The sequence below is a fragment of the Cyphellophora europaea genome (genome assembly GCF_000365145.1).
Source record: "Cyphellophora europaea CBS 101466 unplaced genomic scaffold supercont1.11, whole genome shotgun sequence".
Lineage (NCBI taxonomy): Eukaryota > Fungi > Ascomycota > Eurotiomycetes > Chaetothyriales > Cyphellophoraceae > Cyphellophora > Cyphellophora europaea.
The window spans coordinates 298,530-319,816 of record NW_008481799.1 but is presented as its reverse complement, the minus strand read 5'-3'; the positions used below and the strand labels follow the sequence as shown (position 1 = coordinate 319,816).

General features: G+C 53.5%; 8 protein-coding genes across 8 annotated transcripts; 3 read left to right on the top strand and 5 right to left on the bottom strand.

The window, feature by feature from the left end:
- Positions 1 to 1,487: 1,487 nt before the first annotated feature.
- HMPREF1541_09780 (uncharacterized protein) lies at positions 1,488 to 2,920 on the top strand (the record flags this gene model as incomplete). The annotated part of the gene is made up of 2 exons (XM_008714453.1): positions 1,488 to 1,897; positions 1,951 to 2,920. The coding sequence occupies 2 exons, from the start codon at positions 1,488 to 1,490 to the stop codon at positions 2,918 to 2,920; spliced, it is 1,380 nt and encodes a 459-aa protein (XP_008712675.1).
- A 1,180-nt stretch (positions 2,921 to 4,100) lies between these two features.
- Positions 4,101 to 5,656, top strand: HMPREF1541_09779 (uncharacterized protein; the record flags this gene model as incomplete). Its single annotated transcript, XM_008714452.1, has 2 exons — positions 4,101 to 4,482; positions 4,530 to 5,656. 2 exons carry the CDS (start codon positions 4,101 to 4,103, stop codon positions 5,654 to 5,656), a joined length of 1,509 nt encoding a protein of 502 aa, XP_008712674.1.
- Positions 5,657 to 5,731: 75 nt separating this feature from the next.
- Positions 5,732 to 7,450, bottom strand: HMPREF1541_09778 (uncharacterized protein; the record flags this gene model as incomplete). The annotated part of the gene is made up of 1 exon (XM_008714451.1): positions 5,732 to 7,450. The coding sequence occupies one exon, from the start codon at positions 7,448 to 7,450 to the stop codon at positions 5,732 to 5,734; it is 1,719 nt and encodes a 572-aa protein (XP_008712673.1).
- Positions 7,451 to 8,048: 598 nt separating this feature from the next.
- HMPREF1541_09777 (uncharacterized protein) lies at positions 8,049 to 8,873 on the bottom strand (the record flags this gene model as incomplete). Its single annotated transcript, XM_008714450.1, has 2 exons — positions 8,049 to 8,253; positions 8,308 to 8,873. The coding sequence occupies 2 exons, from the start codon at positions 8,871 to 8,873 to the stop codon at positions 8,049 to 8,051; spliced, it is 771 nt and encodes a 256-aa protein (XP_008712672.1).
- Positions 8,874 to 10,065: 1,192 nt separating this feature from the next.
- Positions 10,066 to 12,861, top strand: HMPREF1541_09776 (uncharacterized protein; the record flags this gene model as incomplete). The annotated part of the gene is made up of 1 exon (XM_008714449.1): positions 10,066 to 12,861. The coding sequence occupies one exon, from the start codon at positions 10,066 to 10,068 to the stop codon at positions 12,859 to 12,861; it is 2,796 nt and encodes a 931-aa protein (XP_008712671.1).
- Positions 12,862 to 13,201: 340 nt separating this feature from the next.
- On the bottom strand, positions 13,202 to 14,279 carry HMPREF1541_09775 (uncharacterized protein; the record flags this gene model as incomplete). Its single annotated transcript, XM_008714448.1, has 2 exons — positions 13,202 to 13,313; positions 13,369 to 14,279. The coding sequence occupies 2 exons, from the start codon at positions 14,277 to 14,279 to the stop codon at positions 13,202 to 13,204; spliced, it is 1,023 nt and encodes a 340-aa protein (XP_008712670.1).
- A 408-nt stretch (positions 14,280 to 14,687) lies between these two features.
- Positions 14,688 to 15,824, bottom strand: HMPREF1541_09774 (uncharacterized protein; the record flags this gene model as incomplete). The annotated part of the gene is made up of 1 exon (XM_008714447.1): positions 14,688 to 15,824. The coding sequence occupies one exon, from the start codon at positions 15,822 to 15,824 to the stop codon at positions 14,688 to 14,690; it is 1,137 nt and encodes a 378-aa protein (XP_008712669.1).
- Positions 15,825 to 18,853: 3,029 nt separating this feature from the next.
- Positions 18,854 to 20,824, bottom strand: HMPREF1541_09773 (uncharacterized protein; the record flags this gene model as incomplete). Its single annotated transcript, XM_008714446.1, has 3 exons — positions 18,854 to 20,175; positions 20,230 to 20,447; positions 20,493 to 20,824. 3 exons carry the CDS (start codon positions 20,822 to 20,824, stop codon positions 18,854 to 18,856), a joined length of 1,872 nt encoding a protein of 623 aa, XP_008712668.1.
- Positions 20,825 to 21,287: the final 463 nt, after the last annotated feature.

Below are 21,287 nucleotides of genomic sequence, written 5' to 3'. Positions count from 1 at the left end.
ATGCTGGAGGAGGAGGGCATGTTTCTGTGAGGTCTGAAAGGGCTCGAGTGCTGGACATAAGGAGGTGAATCAGCATGGACAGAATGCGTTCTGACAGACTATCATGTTCTCAGACTGTTGAGTTGGGTACACCATATTTCAGTCTCGGTTCGTTCCTTGCATGACACTTCCATCTAGCTCCATCGGAGCACCGTAACCTGTCGAAGTGCTGCACTGCTGCCGTGGCAATGTTAACGGCTCAATGCTCACTGAAGTCAGATGCACGTCTATGTGGCGGCGGAGGACTTTTGGATGTACGGCCGTGTGTCCGTAGATAAAGGTCTATCGTCTCTTGTTAGGAATGCTGGGTGAGCCGTGCGCATGGGACAAACAAGTGTTTCAGTCCCGTATGAATCACTGATAGCGTAGACGAAATCAACGTGGAAGCGCAAATCACCAGGCATGTTCCCAAATCACCCTCCATACCTGACAGCACCGCTGGGCAAGGATGCCCTGCTGTTAGGGGCGCCGGGCTCGGCAAACGTCGCCCAATGTGCTAGTGCCAATGGCAGTTCTGGGCAAGTCCAGGCGTCCTCGCCTACGTTGGGCTCGCCTATCGGAGAAGCCCCTCGGTAAGCATCTCGATCTCGGGCAAATGACGTTGCTTCAGTGCGCGACGTGTAGATCAACCACCCAGTTTTCAAGGTTGATCCTGCAGCGGGATTCTGCAAGAGCTAAGCTTGTTTTCTTCCCAAACGGTATACTGTTCGCTTCAATGTTCTAACGCAATAGAAGTGTCATCTTAGTGGCATGAACAACCTCAGGCAGCGGACAAAGGTAGCGCAAGGCGACCTCGACACCGATGTTGCGACGACAGGGGAACTGCCATCAGGTGGAGCTGATCAGTCTGGACATCGTGGCTCAGACCGATTGCTCAATCGTAATGGAGAAAGCGTGTCTGAAGATGTCAATCACTCTGTGGTCGACGGCCTGAGTGATGATCAACTATGGTTTCTTCTGAGACGATTCGAAAAGGTATGGCCACACGAGGGAGTGGCCGGCGCCACGTGCTGTTTGCTGACGAACTCACAGGAAATCTTCATAGTCCGAACGGTGTCACAACAGAAATCCGACCACCTAGACCTATGCTTATCTCCTGAGGCCAAATTCTCATCCAAAAAATTGAGAAGTCAGTTCGAGAGGCTCTACATAGGTGTTGTTAGTCAAACGCCCCAACATCTTCGTTGAAGCTCTATCTGACATAAATCTAGATTCTTGGGGTGCTGGCATTCCTAAAGCATATGTCGAGGATTCAATCCTGGCTCGAACCAAGGAGAACTGCAACTTTCTGCATCGTAAGTGATCTTCACGCGCATGGGCGTTACTGACCCATCCAGGCGTACTTCACTGCGTGGTACCTCAGCATGGTATCCACGCTCGTCATATGTGCTTGCATAGCCATGATTTTGTCAGTACGCGTCCGGACCATGTTGTTTCCGCCAGTACCAATGTCTCTCGTCGATTGGCGAACAGGCGGACTATCGAAGCCCGCAGCTGGTGTGCTTGGATCGCTTGACTCGGCGACCGGCGCGCCTGAGACGTTCAGAGGCGAGGCGATCGAAAAAGAAGCCGAGAGCTTTGCCACTGCCCTTGCAGGTATTGCGGTGAGCGTGTGGACTGCACAGGATGAGGACACCAAGCCGTCCAATCAACTTTCTGATCCGCAACCCAAAGACTCGTTGCCGCGGCTGCAGGAGCCCACCACTCTTATGTCCATTGCGATGGATAAGGCGTATGGAGTCAATGATCCCTCACACGATAAGACACGAGAACCCATGCAAACAGCCCTGTGGTCAGGCGTGCTGCCCTTTCTTCGGTTCTTGTACATTGTATCCGACACTTGGGAGCGTCTAGCGAAGTGCTTCTCCCTTCACCAGACATTCTATGATTTAATGCTGACGTCGGCGGCAGTGCTTTGGATCCGACTCCCCCTTTCCCTAGCCTTGATCACAAATTACGCCTGGCAGCTCTACTTGTCCTGCTCGCCCTGGGAACCACATTCGTATCGCTGGATTCTGTTGCCAGAATTCTCAGCTTTGCATTAGGCGTCGGGCTGTTTGCTAGACCTCCGCTGACATGGGCGATCAGCTCTCTCGAGCAAAGATGTCCAGGATGGTCAAATCTGATGTCTCCCGAGCACCACATCTTCAGAGGCATTCCAACCAATGCTCAACTAGCCATAACACTCCTTCGCAGCGCGGAAAACCATGTCTCACCGCTACCGCTCCGGCCACATACGAAGCAGTCACCAACGATCAAGCCAATACCTATACCCTCGAAAGCTGACGCAGAAACCTGGGAGGCTCCCTTAGGCGCTTCGCAAGCAGACCTAGCTGACGCTGCCGCACCAGATCAGAATGTGCTTGACGCCGCCAGCGGTCCATGCTCAGAGATTCAGGCGACAGAACGCCGTAAGCCACACCGATTATTTGGTCTCGTTAAAGGCGGCATCAAGTCAACAGTGGAGATGACACTGAAGGCAGACAAACTCCGAGCCAAGGCCGGACACCAGAGCGCGAAGAACCGGATCGGCATACTTCCACACAAGAATAACGCCGGTGACAGAGAACCGGGTCCATGGATCTTTGCCGTCCGTCATGACGGCAAAGAGGGACGGCTCCATATAGGTGCCGATGGCACTATATCATTTAACGACGCATGGACCATACATGCAACAGAGATCACGGAGTTGAAGAAGCACGATGGCTTGGGATTCAAGGCCAGAGTCGTTGTGGGTTGGGCCATGGACCTCGATGTCAAAGACGGTTTGGAGATTACAGATCGGTCTGGGAAGTCGTATGTGCTTACGGCGGTCCCCCAAAGGGACCAGCTTTTCAACAGGCTTTGCGCAATCGGTGGTCAGAAATGGGACGTTGGGTGAGCAGCAGGCATGGGGGTGCTTAGGAAATATGGCTCTCCAATGAAAAGGTCAGGGGCAGCAGCCTCGCATCGAGATCTGTTCATCGACACCCACGCCCTTGGACGCTGAGACAATGGCTTCGCTATGTGGTCAAAGACGCGGCTGGCGAAGGTTGTCCTAAGGATGGCGGGCGCCGTGGGACTGAACAATCTGGCCAGCTGGATATATTAACGTCTAAGACGTTTGCTGCTGCCGTCACCAACTCTCAACAGGCCCCAGAAGACGCTATCTCGGCTACTTCTTCACACCAAGGTCCAGTCAGCCAATTCTCGGGGTGTACTCAGGAAAGGAGGAGCAGGGCGAAAACGGCACTCAAGCATTACGGGTCTTCCCGGGGGAGGGGTGGTTTATCCCTGTGTTGTATCTACCTCTCATCCATTCCCGGCGCTCTCTGCTAGTGACCCAGGCAATAAAGCTGAAGCCGAATCTACTCCCGCATCAGGCGATATCAGGCAGTGAAAGTCTTGGCGTTCTGATGTGGCCTCCAGCGCCGTACGTGCAGCAGATATCGCCCTGTTGACACTGCCATTAGCTTTGAATTAGAGTATACAGAGCATAGTTGACCAGATATACTCACAATGAAGTCAAAGGTGCTTGATTCATATTCCTGGTATGTGGCGGCCAGGGCTCACATTGGCAGTCCGAGTCACGGTACGGACACTTGGAGCGATTCTCTTGTCAATATGCTCAGCCTTCGTAGAGTTCCAGCGTTTGAAACAACGAGCAGGGCTAGACCACAGCTAATTATATTGCCGCCTCGCCCGCACGAATTCTCCAAACGCGATTCTGAAGGACCTTTGCCCATGCTAAATGCTTTCTTCCTGCGTGGTGGCAGGTCTCGCACCCTATAGCTAGTATAGAAGCTCCATGCTGCGTTGGAGAAGCTCCCCTGGTCTCAAATGTGGTGCACCGCACCTTTCATTGTAGTATTGGATCAGTAGGTAGTGAGATCCAACGATCCGGTCTCCCGGTACAGTGATGGCCGGGATCAGTCTTTTCCAGATTGAGACAAGCGCCGTGTGAATCGCGAAATCCACTTTACGCGTCTATGTGCATTACCGCGTCATGAGGAAAGTCGTGCTTGATGCAGCGCTCCAACTTCAGAACTTCGTCAATTGATTCTTCCTCGATACAGCGCAGTATGACTGACTTCAAGACCCATCTGGCAAGCGAGCTCGTCTCAGAGCAGAAAACAGTCTCTTACCGAACGCTCTCCCGCGCAGTACGAGTGCATGCCAACGTCGCGAAATGCATGTTGTTTGAATTCTATGAGGAGCAGACTAAGAGGAGACCTGGGAGTGTATATGCCACATATCTGCTATCCGGCACCAAGAGACGCGTGGAAGCCCCGAACGGAATCACGAAGTCCAATGGCAAACCCGATGAGGATCAACCCATGCCCTCAAGTCCACCGATTCCATCTAGCTCGATGGTTGACCCGTCGCAGCAAGAAAGCATCACAGCTGAGCACGAAGACGTGAAAGTGAGGACTGTCACGTTGGTTCGAGAGGAAAACCTAGAAGGTAAAATTGTCCCACAACCCAAGTTGACCGCGCTGATGGCATCGCAGAGGTAAAGCGAAGTTACGAAGCCATATCATCGATACATATCTACAGCCTCTCACCAGGGAAAATCCCAGATCTAGTCGAACTGACTGATCTTGGGCGGGGTCTATATACGGATGTGTTCGCAAAAGAGGATCCTTTGACGAGCAACAAGACCTACGGAGTGATTCAGAATCCCCTGGTCCGGCGGCGAAAGGGAAAACGCCCAATCGTCCCAACCGCAGCGTCCTCCAAGTTCCAGGCAGTTAAGGACGTCAAGCCCGCCAGTACTGTCAAGGAAGCGCCCAAACCCGCAGCTAAATCGGGTGGCATCGCTGCTAGCTTCAACAAGTCTACGCCGACCCTCAAGAAAGAAGAAACTGCCTCCCGGCCCTCATCTCGTGATAGTACATCTACGTCTGCCTCGAAGCCAACGCTGAAACGTGATGCATCCGACATCTTCAAGGCCTTCGCCAAGGGCAAGACGAAGAAGGACGCCGCCAAAAATTCACAGGACGCAGACACGCCGATGTCCGGTCTCGGTGACGACGATGACGAGGGTGAATCAGAGGAAGAGGCCTTGTTTCTAGACACGGGCAAGAAGCAGGCCGCCAAAAAGCGCACGAGCGAAGTGAAGAAAGAGCGAGACGACAAGGCCGCCAAGCTGCGGAAGATGATGGATTCTGACGACGAGGAAACGAAGCCACCGATATCTGAGGCCGCAGCAGCTCCGGCCGAGGAGGCCCCTGCAGCAGTCGAGGCCGAAGAGAAGGACCCTGACGCTGTCGAGTGGTCCGAATCCGATACCGAGGCAACGAAGCCGAAGAGGGCAGCGCAAGAACCGGCAGAGCCTGAGGGCGAGAAACGTCGTCGTGGCAAGAGGAAGGTGACGAGGAAGCGCACCATGAAGGACGAGGACGGCTATTTGGTCACCAAGGAAGAGGAGGTGTACGAAAGCTTCAGCGAAACGGACGACGAGGGGTCAAAGCCGAAAGCGAAGCAGGCGTTTGGCGGATTCGGTGCCAAGGGAGCAGCTAGTCAGGGCAGCAAGGGCAGCCAGAAACCCGCTGCTGGTGGCGGGAAGAAGGCAGGTGGTGGTGGCGGCGGGGGCAGTGGGAAGAAGGATATCATGAGCTTCTTTGGCAAGAAATAAAACGCTACAACACGTGGTATGAATACGAGCGCGCGATGATGAACCATGACATAATCCAATCAACGGGCTACAACTTCAGTTCTCTTGCCACCCCTTTCCCACGACGTACGCCACCTCCGTGTCGAGTATCAATCCGGGCCTCTTCTCCGCCAGCATCAGCACGACCTGCGCAAACACGGAATTGGCCCACGCGAACCAACTGCGCGTCATGCCGTCCCCTTCGCCGTGTGGGTCCACGCCCCTCTCGACATCCACGCTTTCGTTGATCAGCCCGAACACGCTCACATTCTTCACCTTTTCCAAGCACTCGATGATCTCGTCCTCGTCGTCCGTCGTCAGCGCCTGCACGAGGACGCTCATGGGCCATGCGTTCATCAAACCGATGTGCGGGCCACCAATGCCGGAGAACTTCGGGCCGGACAAGTAGTACGGGTTGTGTGGGGAGAGGATCAGGCGGCGGGTGTTGATGTAGAGCGGATCGTCGTGAGCAAGGAAGCCAAGGAGGGGTAGCGACAGGAGGGAAGGAACGTTGGCGTCGTCCATCAGGAGATGGCTTCCGTAGCCGTCGATTTCGTAGGCGAGAACGGGGCCAAAGTGCGGATGTTGCACGACAGCATGCTCCAGGATGCCTTCGCGAATAAGGCGGGCACGATCGGCTAAGCGGCCGGAGAGAGAGGCGATGGCTATTGACTGGGTTCGTGAGATGTCCTCAGATGTTTTCGAGTATGCGAGGAGGATTGTTGCCGTGCGGCTGAGTTCAACGGAAAGCATAGCGTTGGCGGGAATGAGGAAGCCGAAAGTGCATGCGTCGTCAGAGGGGCGAAAAGCGGAGCGCACGAGGTTCGTGCCGTTAGCGAGGGGATTGCCGACGCCACCGAGGTTGAGTGTCTCGGTGCCAGCACGAGTCGATCGGGTGAAGAGGTATTCGCTGCCGCGATATGCGCGGGTGTTGGGGTTGAATGTGGAGAAGGATTGTTCTTCGATAACGGTTGTAATAGTGGAAAGAGCTTTAAACCATCGGGGCGAGAGGTACGACGTGTCACCTGTGGCGGCATGATATTGATTGGATAAGGAGAGGAAGTTCGCGAGTGAGTCCAGCTCATACTTACATTCAAAGACCACCGACGGCTCGTAAGCAGGATGTACCCAGTCCTCCTGCCCATTGTGAGCCGGTGGGAACCGTGATGGCGAAGGCGGCTGGAAGGCATTGCAGTACGGAGCCTGTATAATATACTCGGACTGAGTGTTGATCGCACCTAGGATGAGCTTTGATATGGCTGGCGATGTTGCTGCCAGCCGCTGATACTGTGAGAGCTGGTTGGTGCTATCTCGTAGCCATTCAGCGTCGATATCACCAGTCACCACGAAGGACTGGGCCCCCTGCCATCGGTCCCGATCGCGCAACAAAGGCGACTGCGGCGCTTTGGACTCCACTCCATCGACATGCCACTGGATCGTTGTGTCAAGTGTATTTGGAAACGCGTTCTCAAAGATCTTTGCCAGGTCTGGATCTTTGATATGCGGTATTAGATCGTCAATGACCTTTTCTACTGCCGTCGAGGTGAACTTGCGGCAGTTTTGGTGAGGGCGCTGGCTAGGTAATCGAAGAGGTCCTTTACTGAAAGGCTTGTGTTTGCGTACAGCGTAACGCGTATAGTCGGGGCAGAGCCCTTGTAATGTCTCTTGATCTAGGCCGGAGTCGAAAGAGCTCTCGTAAGCCCCATCGCTGTCGGCGACAGCTAGACACGCAAGTCGAAGACATGCAGGGACAGTGAGGAGTATGAGGAGTTTCATGCTGCTCTTTGCGCCGGCGCTCTCGCTTTGGACTATGCAACTGCCAGGGAGTTCTCCGAGGGCACAAATTCTTGCTCGTACCAACGGCGAGCGGTAGGGGGGTCCTGATAGTGAATGGCTTGCATAAGAGGTGTCACAATGGCTTCCAAAGCTGTTCAAGGACGTAGCCTCGTCGCGAGGAAGTCACAGCCTTACTCCACCACCACCTCTACTCCGCACAAACATCCATACCTTGTAGGTTGATTCACCTCTACATCAACGTTTTGGAAGCGATGCCATCTTCGCAACTTATACGGTTCGAAGTTCTGTCGCTATTTCGAGGCGCACTTGCGGCCTACATGGACGACCGGGTTGCATCAAAGGCTTGCATATAATCCGAGCGAGAATTTACAGCTTGTCAACAAGGGCAGCCCCGTTCAACATTGGCCGATATATCACCCGCCGGGGCTTGCCATGGATTTCTGTGCAGTGGGAACTCCTCATCGTTCGATAAAGTCTTCTCAGCACCTACAACATGGCACAAGGAGTAGGAAGCTGATCGCGCCGTGCAGGCCTGCTCATGATGACTTGACGTTGATACATAACTCGAAGACGACTATCAACATGCTACGCCTCCATCGACGGAGAAAGTGGCGCCCGTGGTATTGCTGGCGTCATCACTGAGAGCGAAGCAAATTGTCTTTGCCATCTCTTCAGCTGTGCCTAGCTTTTGCAATGGCACATTCTTGTAAGTATTAGTGACTGCGTTGTCTGTACCAGCATCCTTCTGGAGTCTGTCCAACATGGGGGTGCCGACTGGTCCTCTGCAGCTCATCATCAGTATGCAATTTGGATCAGGAGGCCGATGCTCAACTCACGGAGCGAGAGTATTAACCCGGATGCCTCGCACGCCCACTTCCTTCGCCGCCGATCGTGATAGCCCAACCACGCCATGCTTGCTTGAGCTATAAGCTGCGATTCCAGGCCTCCCCATGAGTCCTGCCATGCTTGCCACGTTCAGAATGGAAGCACCCTCTTTCATCACGCGTAACTGCGCTCGAAGGCAATAGAACAGACCAGTCAGATTGACCCCCATTATGAAATCCCAGTGTTCATTCGAGATGTCCACAATGTTGGCGAAGACCTTGCTTCCTGGTGGGCCTTCGACGCCTGCAATGTTTGCAGCACCGTCGAGTCTTCCAAAATGCTCGATAATCTGCGCGGTCCATGCGTCGACTTCGTCGGACTTGCTCACGTCGACACGGGTGACGATCACATCGACACCTTTCGCCTTGATCTCCTCGGCTAATTTATTAGCTGCTGCCTGGTTGATATCACAAAGAGCGATGCTGGCTCCTCTAGAGGCGCATTCTCGAGCGGTTGCCATTCCGATACCTGACCCAGCGCCCGTTATCGCGATCACCTTGCCCTTGAGCGACGCCATCTTGATCTTTGACTCTAGTTGCCTGTATTTGTGGTAGTCGTGGTAAGATATCGCTGTTCGTGCGATGGGGCAGCGGGTCGGCAGCTTCTGTAAACGCTCGTGGTGATATAGCACAATGCTCTTGCAATGTTTTGGAGCTACCGATTAACCGAGGGATAGAGACCAACACGGACGCCCCTCAACGAGAACGAGATGGCTTGGTCAAAGAACAAAGTCGTGCGGAGGCGATTACCCCATGTGGTTTCCCCTCGTCTACATCTTGAAATCGATGTCTGCTCCTCCTTTTCCGCTCCAGACCTCTTAGCCTCTCAGCAAACAGGTAAGTGGAACGCGTCCTTGGCGTCGCCCATCTTGGCCACGACATTGAGGTCACCAAAGCCTTCCTACGGATGGCTCACCGTCAATTCGACGCAAGTAACACTCGATGCGTAAGAAGGGTCTTAGCCATGATTAGAGACCCGTTTTACGATTCGAAATTTCAGACATGTGCTAGCTACACAGAGATAACGAAAGCCAAGGGGAAAGAACTAATTCCATGAGGAATGAACCAGGGGTGAAAGAACATCTCCTGTATCGACTGTACTCCGTTCGTGGAAACAAGCTCGGGTAGCGTAGCTCAACGCCTGTGGCTTGCCACGAAGGGAGAGGTAGATGTTACTGCTTGCCATACTAGAGGCGAAAATGCTTGATTGCTTGAGTATTACCTGGGTATGTGCATAGTATAGTTCGTAGACTGTTGGCTCACTATCGAAGTAGGTGGACATGGTACTAATATGCGTATCTGACGAGGTACCACTAGGCCATACCCGCACTCGTCGAGTCTATCATGCTTGCGTGTCCGAAGTTTCTGTTGTACCAACGCAACTTACTGACAACATGGATCGTGATCATTCAAGACTCTCACCTTGTTGGCGCTCGGGCCAGGAGTGTACGCTTTCTTCTGCGGGCGCATTATTTGCGAGATCAAACCAATAACCGATCTATTTTTGACACTGCCAACAAAGCCGAAGCACATCATCACAAACGCAGTCTCTTTAACCCTGATGTTACCATTGTTCGCTTTCTTGGTCATTGTCGTATTCAGAAGCGGGATTCTTTCGTCCTCAATAATGCAGTCATGTTGCCTCTGAGGCCGTCACGTCCATTGACCTCTAATACGAATGTACCATATCAAGTAATACAGACAACAACTATGGAACGCCTAGAGTTCGTACGGCAAGCTTCGATTGGAAAGGCGAAGACACTTGTACGCCTTGCGCTTGCGTACATATCATTACCGAAAAAGCTTCCATTCGAATATGCATTCGTCAAGTTCCAATATCCAGCTGGCTGGTACATGGAATGGCTGGAGCGATTTCTTCCTTACACGGAATGGGATATTTTGTGTTGGCATGGCGAGTGCCATTTCTATAACTGGCAGGACTCCTTCTTCCCCCGAACCCTGATGAAAGCCAACATGCAGGCTCAAACTGCCAAAGCATTCTACCAGAGTCTCTGGATGAGGAACGAGCTGGTCATCCGTACAGTGGCGCTTCCGCTGCTGGCTCTGGTCGCATTTATAGTACTGGTTTGGGCCCTGGTCTGCGTATTAGAGCTGGTCACCTGTTTGATTCGACTGCTGGACCAGGGCTTGAGCATGCTCATTCGGAAACTTGCTGCACCCGTTCTCGCTGCCGTCCAGGGTTCGATCGCAGGCTTCTTTGCTACCATCAAGTTCATGGTCATGGTATTCAAGATTTTGCTCGTCTACCCATTCTTTGCTGCAAGTGGTATCGTTTATCTGGTGTACGTATCATACGTTAGTCTGGACATTCTCTTGCAAGGATGCAAAGCTCTTCGGGACCTGATGACCAACTTTGTCATGCTTACTACTCAAACTTTTCTGGAAACCTTGGAGGAGATCAGAAGCAAGCTCGAGAGTGGTACTGCCGAGGACGTGCTCGACAATGGCGTTGACCCCACGTCCGAAACGCACCCAGAGCCAACAACCACCCCAACTATAATTACAATTACAACTAATCAGAGATCCGCTGCGACTGCTACGGCCTCTAAGCTCGAGGCTGATACCATCCATATAACAGCAGGCAAGAACTACAGCTCGGGGCAAGGAGGGCGCAGAAGGTTTTCAGTAAGGTCTCCAGGAGTTTCGAATAATCTCGGAGCTACCTCTGGAGAAGATCTCCATGCAACACCTTTCCATAATCCTCGTTTTGCAGAGAGGGAGTCTCCTATTCGGACTGAGGCCCCTAACAACAGGAAGCCGCATACAACAGAAACGTCCGCTCAGGTCCCGACGGAACACAAGATCCCAGAAGCCTCGGTCAAGTCCACTGAAGATAAGCCATGTCCGGAATCTGTGTCTGACTTTGGCACAACAGCTGCCTATCCTCGTGACTCCTATAAACAGAATACGGAGAAAGTAAGCAGGAGACCCGTAACAAAGGAAACTGAGAGCAAGTCCGAGTGCGATAAGCTGGCCACGAGCTCGACGGCTACACCGAGAGATCGTACTAGAGAAGATAGAACTGCCCCTGCAAGCAGGCCGAAAGTGAATCCAGATGCCCGTCCAAGAGGGCACAGAAAAGCTCGTCCAGAGTCTATGGCTGACCTAGGAGATGGTGCTGACATCTTCCGGAAATACAGCGAAGCGCAGAAAAGTAAGAAGTCACCACCACGAGGGCCCAAGTGCTCAAGCCGGTCTGGTTTCCCAGATGACAAAGCTGGGAAGCCACCTCAGCCTGAAGTCAAACCTCAAGAAAACACTAGGTCAGCATATGAGAAGCAGGAAAGCAAAGGGAAAGGCGCAGCATTCTCAGACTTCATGAAGAATATGATCGACGAGGCTAATTCGTACCGACAACAGACTTTCGCTCAGCCCCAAGCCAAACGTGAAGATACGCGGTCAGCATATGAGGAGCCACAAAGCACGAACAGGGAAACATGGTTCGAGAGTATTGTGGACAGTATTATCAATGACGACAAGTCCACCCAACGCCAGGCGCCGCCTCAGGCCCAACCGAGAGAGCAGCCAAAGCCAAAGTCAGACTACGTGAGGCAAGGCTACCAGGCCTACAATCCCTCGAACAGCGGACCTCAACCGCGGACCCAGTCTCAGCACCGGGAGTCCTATCGCAAGCCGCACGTTGAGGAGAGACCACCACCACAACAATATCAACCCTACAGTCCGCCGCGGCGCGACCACACCCGCAGATCCGACACAAGGCCCAAGGCTACATCCTACCGTCTAAGCCAGACCTACGCAGAGCGTGAAGCCGAAAGCCGCTACTACAGTCCCGACGGTTTCAAGCGCGAGCCCGGCTGGAGCAGCAGCGGCGGCGCCTATAGCTTCGGCGGCAGCAGGAGCACCAATACCGGCGGCAGCAGGAGCACCAATACGGGCGCCTACAGCAACCACAATAACGAGCGATCTGCCAGCTTCGACTTCAACTTCGGCAACGACGCCAACTTCAACTTTCAATTCGGCGGTGGCGGCGGCGGCAGCAGCAGCAACAGCAACGCGCATTACGCGGGCAGCCACCACCGCCGCCCGCCCACCCCCGTCGAAGAAGAAGAATATGACACCACCCCACCACGCTTCGACTACTCCCGCCACCACCACTTCCCCTCCGCCCCTCCCCCTGCTCCTGAACCCCCCGTCTTCAACCCCTACCAAGTCCTCAACCTCGCACGCACCGCCAATTTCAGCCAGATCAAGAAGGCGTACCACAAGCTCTCGCTGCAGCACCACCCGGACAAGAACAAGGGTAAGTTCCGCTCCGAGGCGCAGCGGGCGGCGGGCGAGGAAAAAATGAAGGCCGTGAACCGCGCGAAGGCGCTGCTGGAGGATCCCGTCAGGAGGTGGGTGTACCATCACAGGGGGCTGCAAGATGCGGAGCATGATCCACTGGTGGATGCTGTGAGGAGGGATGAGAGGTTTCAGGCCGGCGAGGCGGTTATGGATGGGTGGTTCGTGGCGGGGATCTGGTGAAGTTTGGGAGGGGAGTCGGATGGATAGATGGAGGTATAGAAAAAGAAGAGAGGTGGGGAGAGAAACTTTAAGGTAGAGCTGTCGTACATGTGTGAGAGGTGAAGCCAATGGATGGATGGTGTGGACGGTTGGATTAATGATAGCATAGCACGAGCTGAGACCGCGCGGGTTAGAGATGAGGCAGTGAAAGCTTGGCGTCTTGCATGGCCGTACTTTGGATCCTGTTGCGCTCATGTCGTGAGGAATGACAGACGTGCTTGGGTATCGAGGTGCCGTTTGTGTGACCAGCAGGCCTTCGCTGACGGCTTCATGGGTGGCGCGGAAGAAAAGCATTCACTGATCAAAGCTGGCTCGGATCGAAGCCCGCCTTCCGCTGCAGCACCTCCAGCATCTCACCCCATACGCGTTTCTGCAACCTCTTGCCCTCCTGACCCTTACACAACTCGCCTTTCCTACTCACAAATTAGCAAGAGTCTCCTGATTCCCGTGCATGCCAAGCAGACTTACCTGTAGAACACATCGTGACTCCAGAACTCCCCATGCGCGTCCTTTCCGAGCGCCACACCGCTGACCATGGTCCGACTACCCTGTTCCGCGGAGCGGGCAAATATCTTTTGGAAAACGCCGTTGCATACTCGCTGCCAGTACGGAAAATCACGACCCAAGTTCGTCCTGCAGAGGCCGGGACAGACCACGGTGATGATCACCTCATCCGCGCCGCCGTGTCTCGCCTGCGCCTCCACGAGCGCATCTTGGGTGTACATATTCAGCAGCTTGGTCAGACAGTACTGGTCCATCATGTTGAAATACTCTGGCTTCGAGACTTCGTCGAGTATGTTGGCGCTCGCGGGGAAGTCGAGTTTGGATGCGGGGGCAAGATGGTGTCCGCAACTACCGGTGATCTGGAGGCGAGAGGGTGATCCGGAAAGCTTGGAGGAGGAACGGAGCTTGGGTAGCAGAAGAGCAGCAAGGAGAGCGGTGGAGAGACCGTTGACCAGGACTGACGATTCGTAGCCTTCGGGGCCGAGCTCAAAGTGATGTGCAGCTATGCCGGCATGTAGAATAGCGATATCGATGCGAGGCTCATGTTTGTCGACTTCGGCGACGAAAGCATTCACTCCAGAGAAGGTTCCCATGCCGAGAGCGTAGATGACGATGTCTTGAGATCGATATCCAGTTTGCTTGCACACTTCTACTTTGGCAGCCTCGCCGCGTTTTAGAGATCGCGCGCCCAAAATGAGGCGAGAAGCTCCTAGGGCAGCGAATTTGAGGCATGCTTCGAATCCAAGGCCGACATTGGCGCCCGTGATGAGGATGGTCTTGCCGGCAAAGGAAGACTTAGGGTCTGCGGGAGGATTGTTGGCAGCCCACCACATATGGCCAAGGGAGGAGATGGGGGCGTCTCGAGGGGAAGACATGATTGATGCCGTATATGGACAGACTGCTGTTGTGATAGATGATGTGAGACGTTATCGAGCGTCTGCTCGGCGCTATATACAATTCCTGCACGTCTGGCCAAAACGGCAGGCCATGAGAACGCGGACTCGTTTGGTGGAAACCCCCGACTGACCGCGCCGAATCGGACAAGCATGCTTGTATGGGGCGCCCGTAAGGCCCCAACTGATAGAGCCTAGCAATCTCAGCGCTCGACACTGAACAGCACTGCTAAGAGTGTCGACACTAGTGCATGTATATCTGACCAGCGACAAGCACTGTTGGGTGGAGGCAAAAAGTCGGCGAGTTGCCCCTAGCACCTTGCGTACCAGGACCAATACTCCGAATGGTCCGAAAGGTCGAGACGGCGCCATCTAAGCCAGTCCCGTCGGTCATGAAGCGTTTCCTGATTCACCCATGTGCAAACTTTTCTTGATGTCGGCCAAGATCTCCTTGAGAGATCCGCACTGGCCCCGTGGCGAATCTAGAGGTGGCTGTTCCGCTATCTCCTGCTCAAGCATCATCCATAGCAGACCCGTAGCCTTGGTTGGACCTTCGGTAGGCTGCCATGTGAGAGTCGTCGTACCCCTGCCAATGCCAAACTTGTCCTCAAGTTTGTACAGCAGGTCCTCGCTCACCTGAACTAAGATCTGTATCTGCAAGTCGAGCCTCCCATTGATCTTGTACCCTCCAAAGTCCAAGCTCGGCAGCAGCTGCATTCTGCTCTTTTGAGCCATTATTTGAGGGTCGTTGAGGTGGGGTATTGAGTCCAGGAGGCAGGAGAAGACGGTTCGGTAGATTCGGATGAGACAGATATAGCAGCTCATAAGCGAGAACATCATGGGCATGTCGCATTTCAACTTGCTGTCGATGGTGACGACGTTATCAGAATTTCTTGTACCGCCGTAGCTCAAATCGAGCTCATCGAGGATCTCGAGAAGACCTTTTGCGTGGTTCAAAAACCTTCCGACCATGAAGTCGGTATTCGGAGTTCCCAGCTCTTCATTGACGTGCACAGCAGACACACAAGCCCCAACCGTACGTGACCCCCTAACGAGATCGGCATCGACAAGGACTTCACGCTGTAGATCACCAAGCTTTCTGGCTAATGCACTGCGCTTAGTGAACAGGCTGATCTCGTCCACCACTTCATCGATCGGCGGTTGCTGCTCAGTAGATGGTGTCTGTTGCGCAACTGGCTCCTCTATAGAGGGGTTGATGAATGAAGAAGCACTGTGCTGATAATCCAGAGTTACATTCGAGGCCGGACTTCTGTCGGTCACACTTGCAGGTGGTGTCTGGAGGACGGTTGACGGGTCGTGTTGAGACTGAGCTTGATGTGTGGAATCGCGGAATAGCTTCTGTGGACGGCCAGCCTTACGAGCCGTGCCAGTGAGGCACTGTTGGCCCGCGCGGATGCATCGGCGACACTGTTTCAGACCTTCATCGCGATTACACTTGAGCTTGTGATGTCGGCATCGGTCACAGGCAGTGCGCTGAAGGCCGTTGGCTGGTGTTTGGGACTGCATAGCGAAACGCCTAGTAAGGACACCAATTCGGAGCTAAAACTGTAGACTACGATTGAGTAGTGCTTCGGAAAGATACCATGTCGCATTGAAGCCCCTTTAGAATGCATGGAAGACAGCAAAGAAGGAAAACAGTCGGATGAGGTCGGCTTCGAGGTCGGCCTTATCGGATACTTTCTTGTAGATAGCCCCGACTTGGTCCACCTAATCAAGCGGCGCAACCAATTAACACCGACAAGGAGAGCATTCGGTGTGGCTTAGTCACCAGTCACCGAGATGGTGATGCTCTGTCCACCGCAGCGCCGCGATCGAAGGCCCATCAATGGAAATAATGGTCTAGCCACATGGACAACTTCGTAGAGGATCTGGATCTCATAGTATCACGTATACTGCTATCGTAACTACACTCAGTCCACCTCAAAGTCCTGTATCTCTTTTCGGTCCCCATTTGGCCACAACGTGACTGTCCCACAGACTGTCCCACAGGGTCCGCAAGCTGAAATAGAAGTTGGCCCTATATTCTGGGTCCTTCGACCATCGCAACAGGTTGGGTCCATAGATGAGCCAGCCTTGGATCTTCTGCATATACTTGCACTTCGCAGCATGGAACTCCGCCAATCGACTCTGCAGCCACGGATCCCGCTCTTCCCATGCTAGGTCAAGCTCTTCATCAGTAGCTACAAGGTCCCCCTCTACAGGGTTCGTCAAGTCCCGAGAACTCTGTGCCTAGATTTCGTCTATTGATGACAGGCTGCTATACTGATCTTGAGGCAGCCGAAGATATAGTAACGCCCTCATCACAGCATCGTTCGCGACTGCATTCGGATGAAATGTCCGGGGCACATGTCGTAATTTAGGAGATTAACACCATCTTCGCACGGGATAGGGATCCTCATCTGACCAGTCTTCCCATGAAATCGGCGCAGCGAGCCTTGCCAGCAGCGCAGCCTCCCAAATATAGCCTGCAGCGTGCCGTCTACTGTCTGGGTGGCTTTCTGCAGGTATATCGATTCGCGCGCGTGCTGGGACTGATGACCACTCCCAGCCTCTCAGATACCAGATGATTGATCACTGACAATGCCAGCAGAACAAACGCAAAAAAGTGCTCACCATTTTTAATCTCGTGCTGCTGAACACAATCTGGACACAGGGCTCACAGTGGAGGGACAGCAAGCTGATGACACTGCAGTGATTGCAGATTGTCATCCGTCCAAAGAGCTATTTGTGGCACTTTCACCCTGCTCGCATTGCTCGTCACAGAGAGCAAACACAACACCAGCGGCGTCAACGACGGGTAATGCTGGGCCAGGAGTACTTGGCACCAACAGTAGTCGACCTTGGTAGCTGTCGAGATTGTCTCTCAAGCCTTCGTGGGAATGTGAATGGAGTGACATCGAAGCAGGAGGAGCAGAGAGACCTCCCAAAGAAGCCACATCAACTCAACCAATTTTTCGACCTTGGTAACCGTCGAGACCCTCTCTGGAGTCGAGTCCGCCTGGAAGCCTTGGCGGATAAGATACAGATTCTATCATTCGCAATCTACGGCAAGCGAGGCCCAGCACGTCAGACTATCATTCCTGTGAGGCGAAGCCAGCGAGGTACCACGACCGCCTATTCTCGCCGCCATCGACCACCAGCGCCAGCTGTCCGTAACTGCCTAAGCAAAGCCACTGATCAGCAGCAGCATCTCGAGGCCCGGAAGGACATGATCAACCGGCAGAAAAGAGAGGTATGTAGGAAAATGCAGTGCAAAGTCCACCCATTGTGCAATTAACCAAAAGAAGCGGAAAAATACCACTTGCCAGCCTCGACCCATGTCGAAATTACAACCAATCTCGAATGGCCCCCCTCTTGAAATTCCCACGCCAATCTTGCCCTCACTATGTACCAGCAGCACAGCACCGCGCCACAAACGACAATCTTGCTTAATTATCATCTATTGAAATCCAACAATCTCTTCCCCCGGGGCGGGGTCCCTTCCCAGCAATCTCGTTGTTGCGAACCACACATTATTACTCCGTACTTAGTATTGCTTTGCCACAAAACCCATTAAACCCAACCCACCCATCCCAGACCCGCGAGAAACAATGCTGAAACAAATTTCCAAAGCAGATTTGATTTTGTTTTTGATTTGTTTTTCCCTTGCTCCGTTTCACGGCCTTGGAACGGTGTACCACGTATATAGCAGGTCGATGGCCCAGACAGAGTACAGACAAGTTGTACTTACATAGATCACTTGTTACGAATCATGCTCCTCCCACTACTCGAAAAGCCACACAACATTGGCTCGATTTCGCATTCACATACGCGCAACTGCTATAATACATTGGATTGCTTTTACAACAACACAGGAACCATCAACCTCGCTCTTCTACAAACGAACACGCACTTTCTCCAACGATTCAATGCCTTGCTTGGACAACGGCGGGCTCTGTCACACCGGCTTCTCACCAGAATCATGACCTCCCTCAGTACGCAATACACGATGCCAACTAACGAATAGAGATCGAGAAGATGAAGAAAAAGTCCATCGCATCGTTAAGATCAAGCTTCAAGCTGAATTGTTTGGTCGGTGTTTTGATATGTCCGGTCGAGGCAGCTGGTAGGCCCACGTGTCTTTCCACATCGTCGACTCCTCCCTTTTTGACCTCACCGTCGTTTGAGCGTGCATAAACGCTCAGAGATGATATTCAAGGCCCCCAATATCTGTGGCCTCCCACTACCCTGAACAGAGCCCTCCAAATATTGCCATCAGTATGTATGCAACAAACGCCCAACCACAAAATCACACAACCAAAGGATCATTTCGATACATCAACACATCACTGGACAAACTTTGTAAAGGTGACAAACTAACGGGAAAATGGCAATCAACACCTCCTTTTCCCTCAGAACGGAGCGGCTTTCGCAAATAATGGCATCCGCGGCCCTGGCAGCAGCAGCAAATAAGGGTATATCACATCGAATCGAATGGCGCCGTCCTGACAGTGCTGAGGGGTCAAACATTCTAGTGGGCATCAGGTCGTGATATGTCAAGGGTGCATTCCGCCTTGCAGATGATGGGGATCAATCGTCCCGTATGGCGTCATCGGCATCTGCACGTCATCCTGGGGGGTGCCGTATTCTTGCATGCTCATCATGCCGTGCTCATCAAAGCTGGGGCTCGGGATGGGCATGTTGAGGTTCTGCTTCGAGTACATCTCTCCCAGCATGAGAGTCTCGTCATGCATCGAATGCTCGTGATGGCCCATGCTGAACATGTCTGCCGACGCACTGCGAGGCAGACTGTGCAGAGGCGGCGAGTTGCTGGCAATGACAGGGTCATGATGAGACATTTGAGGCGTTGGCGAGACAGAGGTAGGGGCATGCATGTGATTCTGATCAACCATAGGTGATGGCGACAAGAAAGGCATGTTGTAGTGAGGCGTGCCATAATCAGATTGCGCTACCTGGCCAGGGTTGGACGGGAAGAAGCCTGGTGACGCGAATTCGGATGGTGAAGTCGCAGTCGCCGAGACCGGCATCTGCCTAAAGTCCATACCGTAGCCGGCCGAGGTGTCAATCTGCAGGTTAGGTCCTAGTGGCCCGCCCATGTGCGCCTGCGGCATTGGTTGGTGAAACTGCTGATGTCCCTCAGGCGGCAGCTGAGGAGACGGCTGTTGGAAGTTGAAAGTTGGCATAGGGCCTCCGTGGAGCATGGAGAAGTCGATGGCGATAGGGACCGAACGACTTCTTTGTCTCTTGTGGCCACCATGCATACGACCGGGGTGCAGATGCGGGCTGATGCCAAAGTGGTTCTCTTGATACATTCCCACATGAGGCGGATGGGGGCGGGCAAAGTGAGGCTGAGAAGAAGGTCGAACGATGCCCATAGACGGTGATGTCGGTGCCGACGCTGGGAGGGCATTGGGGTCGAAGGGGTTCATGCGGTTCTGGAACGACTCGAGCGACACGAGCTTGGCGAGTTGGCCGCTCAGAACTTTGGGGTGTCCACCGAGGTGGTGGGTCAGGATTTGAGAAGCTTGCTGGTCTTCTGTGAAGTCGCCGCACTGGTAGAAACCACCAGAGCCGGAGGAGTCCATGAAAAAGTGAGGTGGACGAGTGAGCTCGATAACAAGACCACCAGGTCGAGGCGGCGAGCCATTCACGGTAGGAGCAGTCTCGCCGGCCTCGAGCTGAATACTCTTGATAAATGCGAAGGGGAACTCGACCTTGTAGCCAGCAGAGTCGTTGTTGATGTAGTAGGTAAGGCAGGCCTTGTCGGGAGAGTAAAAGACGACCAGATCCATCGCATTCTGTCCGACGCGTCGCCAGGTGCCGATGCTCAGCGATCGGCAAGTGAAATGATGGATGACTGAATTCGACTTAGTCATACGCCCAGCTAGAGCGTCCTGTCGCAGGTACGTACCAACTTTGCCGGAGCCGTTGGGGTCTCCATTCATGAGCATGCCGTTGCCATACGGCATGGGACCCCCGGGTCTCCGCATTAGTGCATTGGGGAAAGGCCTGCCGGATTCCATGGCCTGCATGGCGAGAAGCTGTCTCATGGACTCGGGGAGGCCATCAACATCATCGACACCATCGATGCCCTTCTTGGCGATCATCTTGATCTTGGCTCTGCGTCGGCTAATGGGGTCAGTTGAGCATCGATATGGATACAGGTCAACTCACCTGTTCTGGAACCAGATCTGGACGGATCGCTCAGTCATGTTGATTTCCTGTGCAATGCGTTCTCGCGTGGCGGCATTGGGTGTAGGGTTCTTGTTGAACTCTACCTCGAGAGTGACCAGCTGATCCTGAGTGGCTCTCTGTCTCTTCTGGTTCTTTTGCTGTTGGGTGAGAGTGCTCTTGCGAGGGGGCCGTCTAGGAGCACTTGCGGTGGCAGCAGCCGAGGTAGGATTGGAGGCTATCGAGGCGGAAGTATTGGGTGTGGTAACCGACTCGGCGCCTGGGGAAGGGGTGCAGTCCTCTGCCTTGACGGCGGAGGGGGATTCGGAGGACATTATGGTATGATGCGGTATATCTCAACTGCTCTCAGTTGTACCTCGAATGATTTGGTGGATGCTTGAAATGCGTATGGTTGTCTCGTGGACGTTAACGAATGGAAGGGCGCTTGGGGCGCGTTGGTAGTTGGATCGTCGAGTAATCGTAGCAGATAAAATCACAGGCCGGCCTATGCAGAGGATTGAATATCGACTCGAGCAAGCCAAGGGCTGGTTGTCGAGATCGATGGTTTGTAAAAGGGGGGTTTTGGTAAGGACCGTGGTCGAGTGGGAACAGGGTTACAAGTGAAGGAGTGTGGTCGTGAGCCCTGAAAGAGTGAAAGGCGATCACGATGAGACAGATGAAAACAAGGACGTGGTAAAAGAAAGAACAAGGCCTAGATAGTAAGGAGACGGCACAGCGACGATGAGGTATGAAGGAGAGGAGAGGGAAAGGGAGGGAGGACGGGCAGCTAAGAGGTGC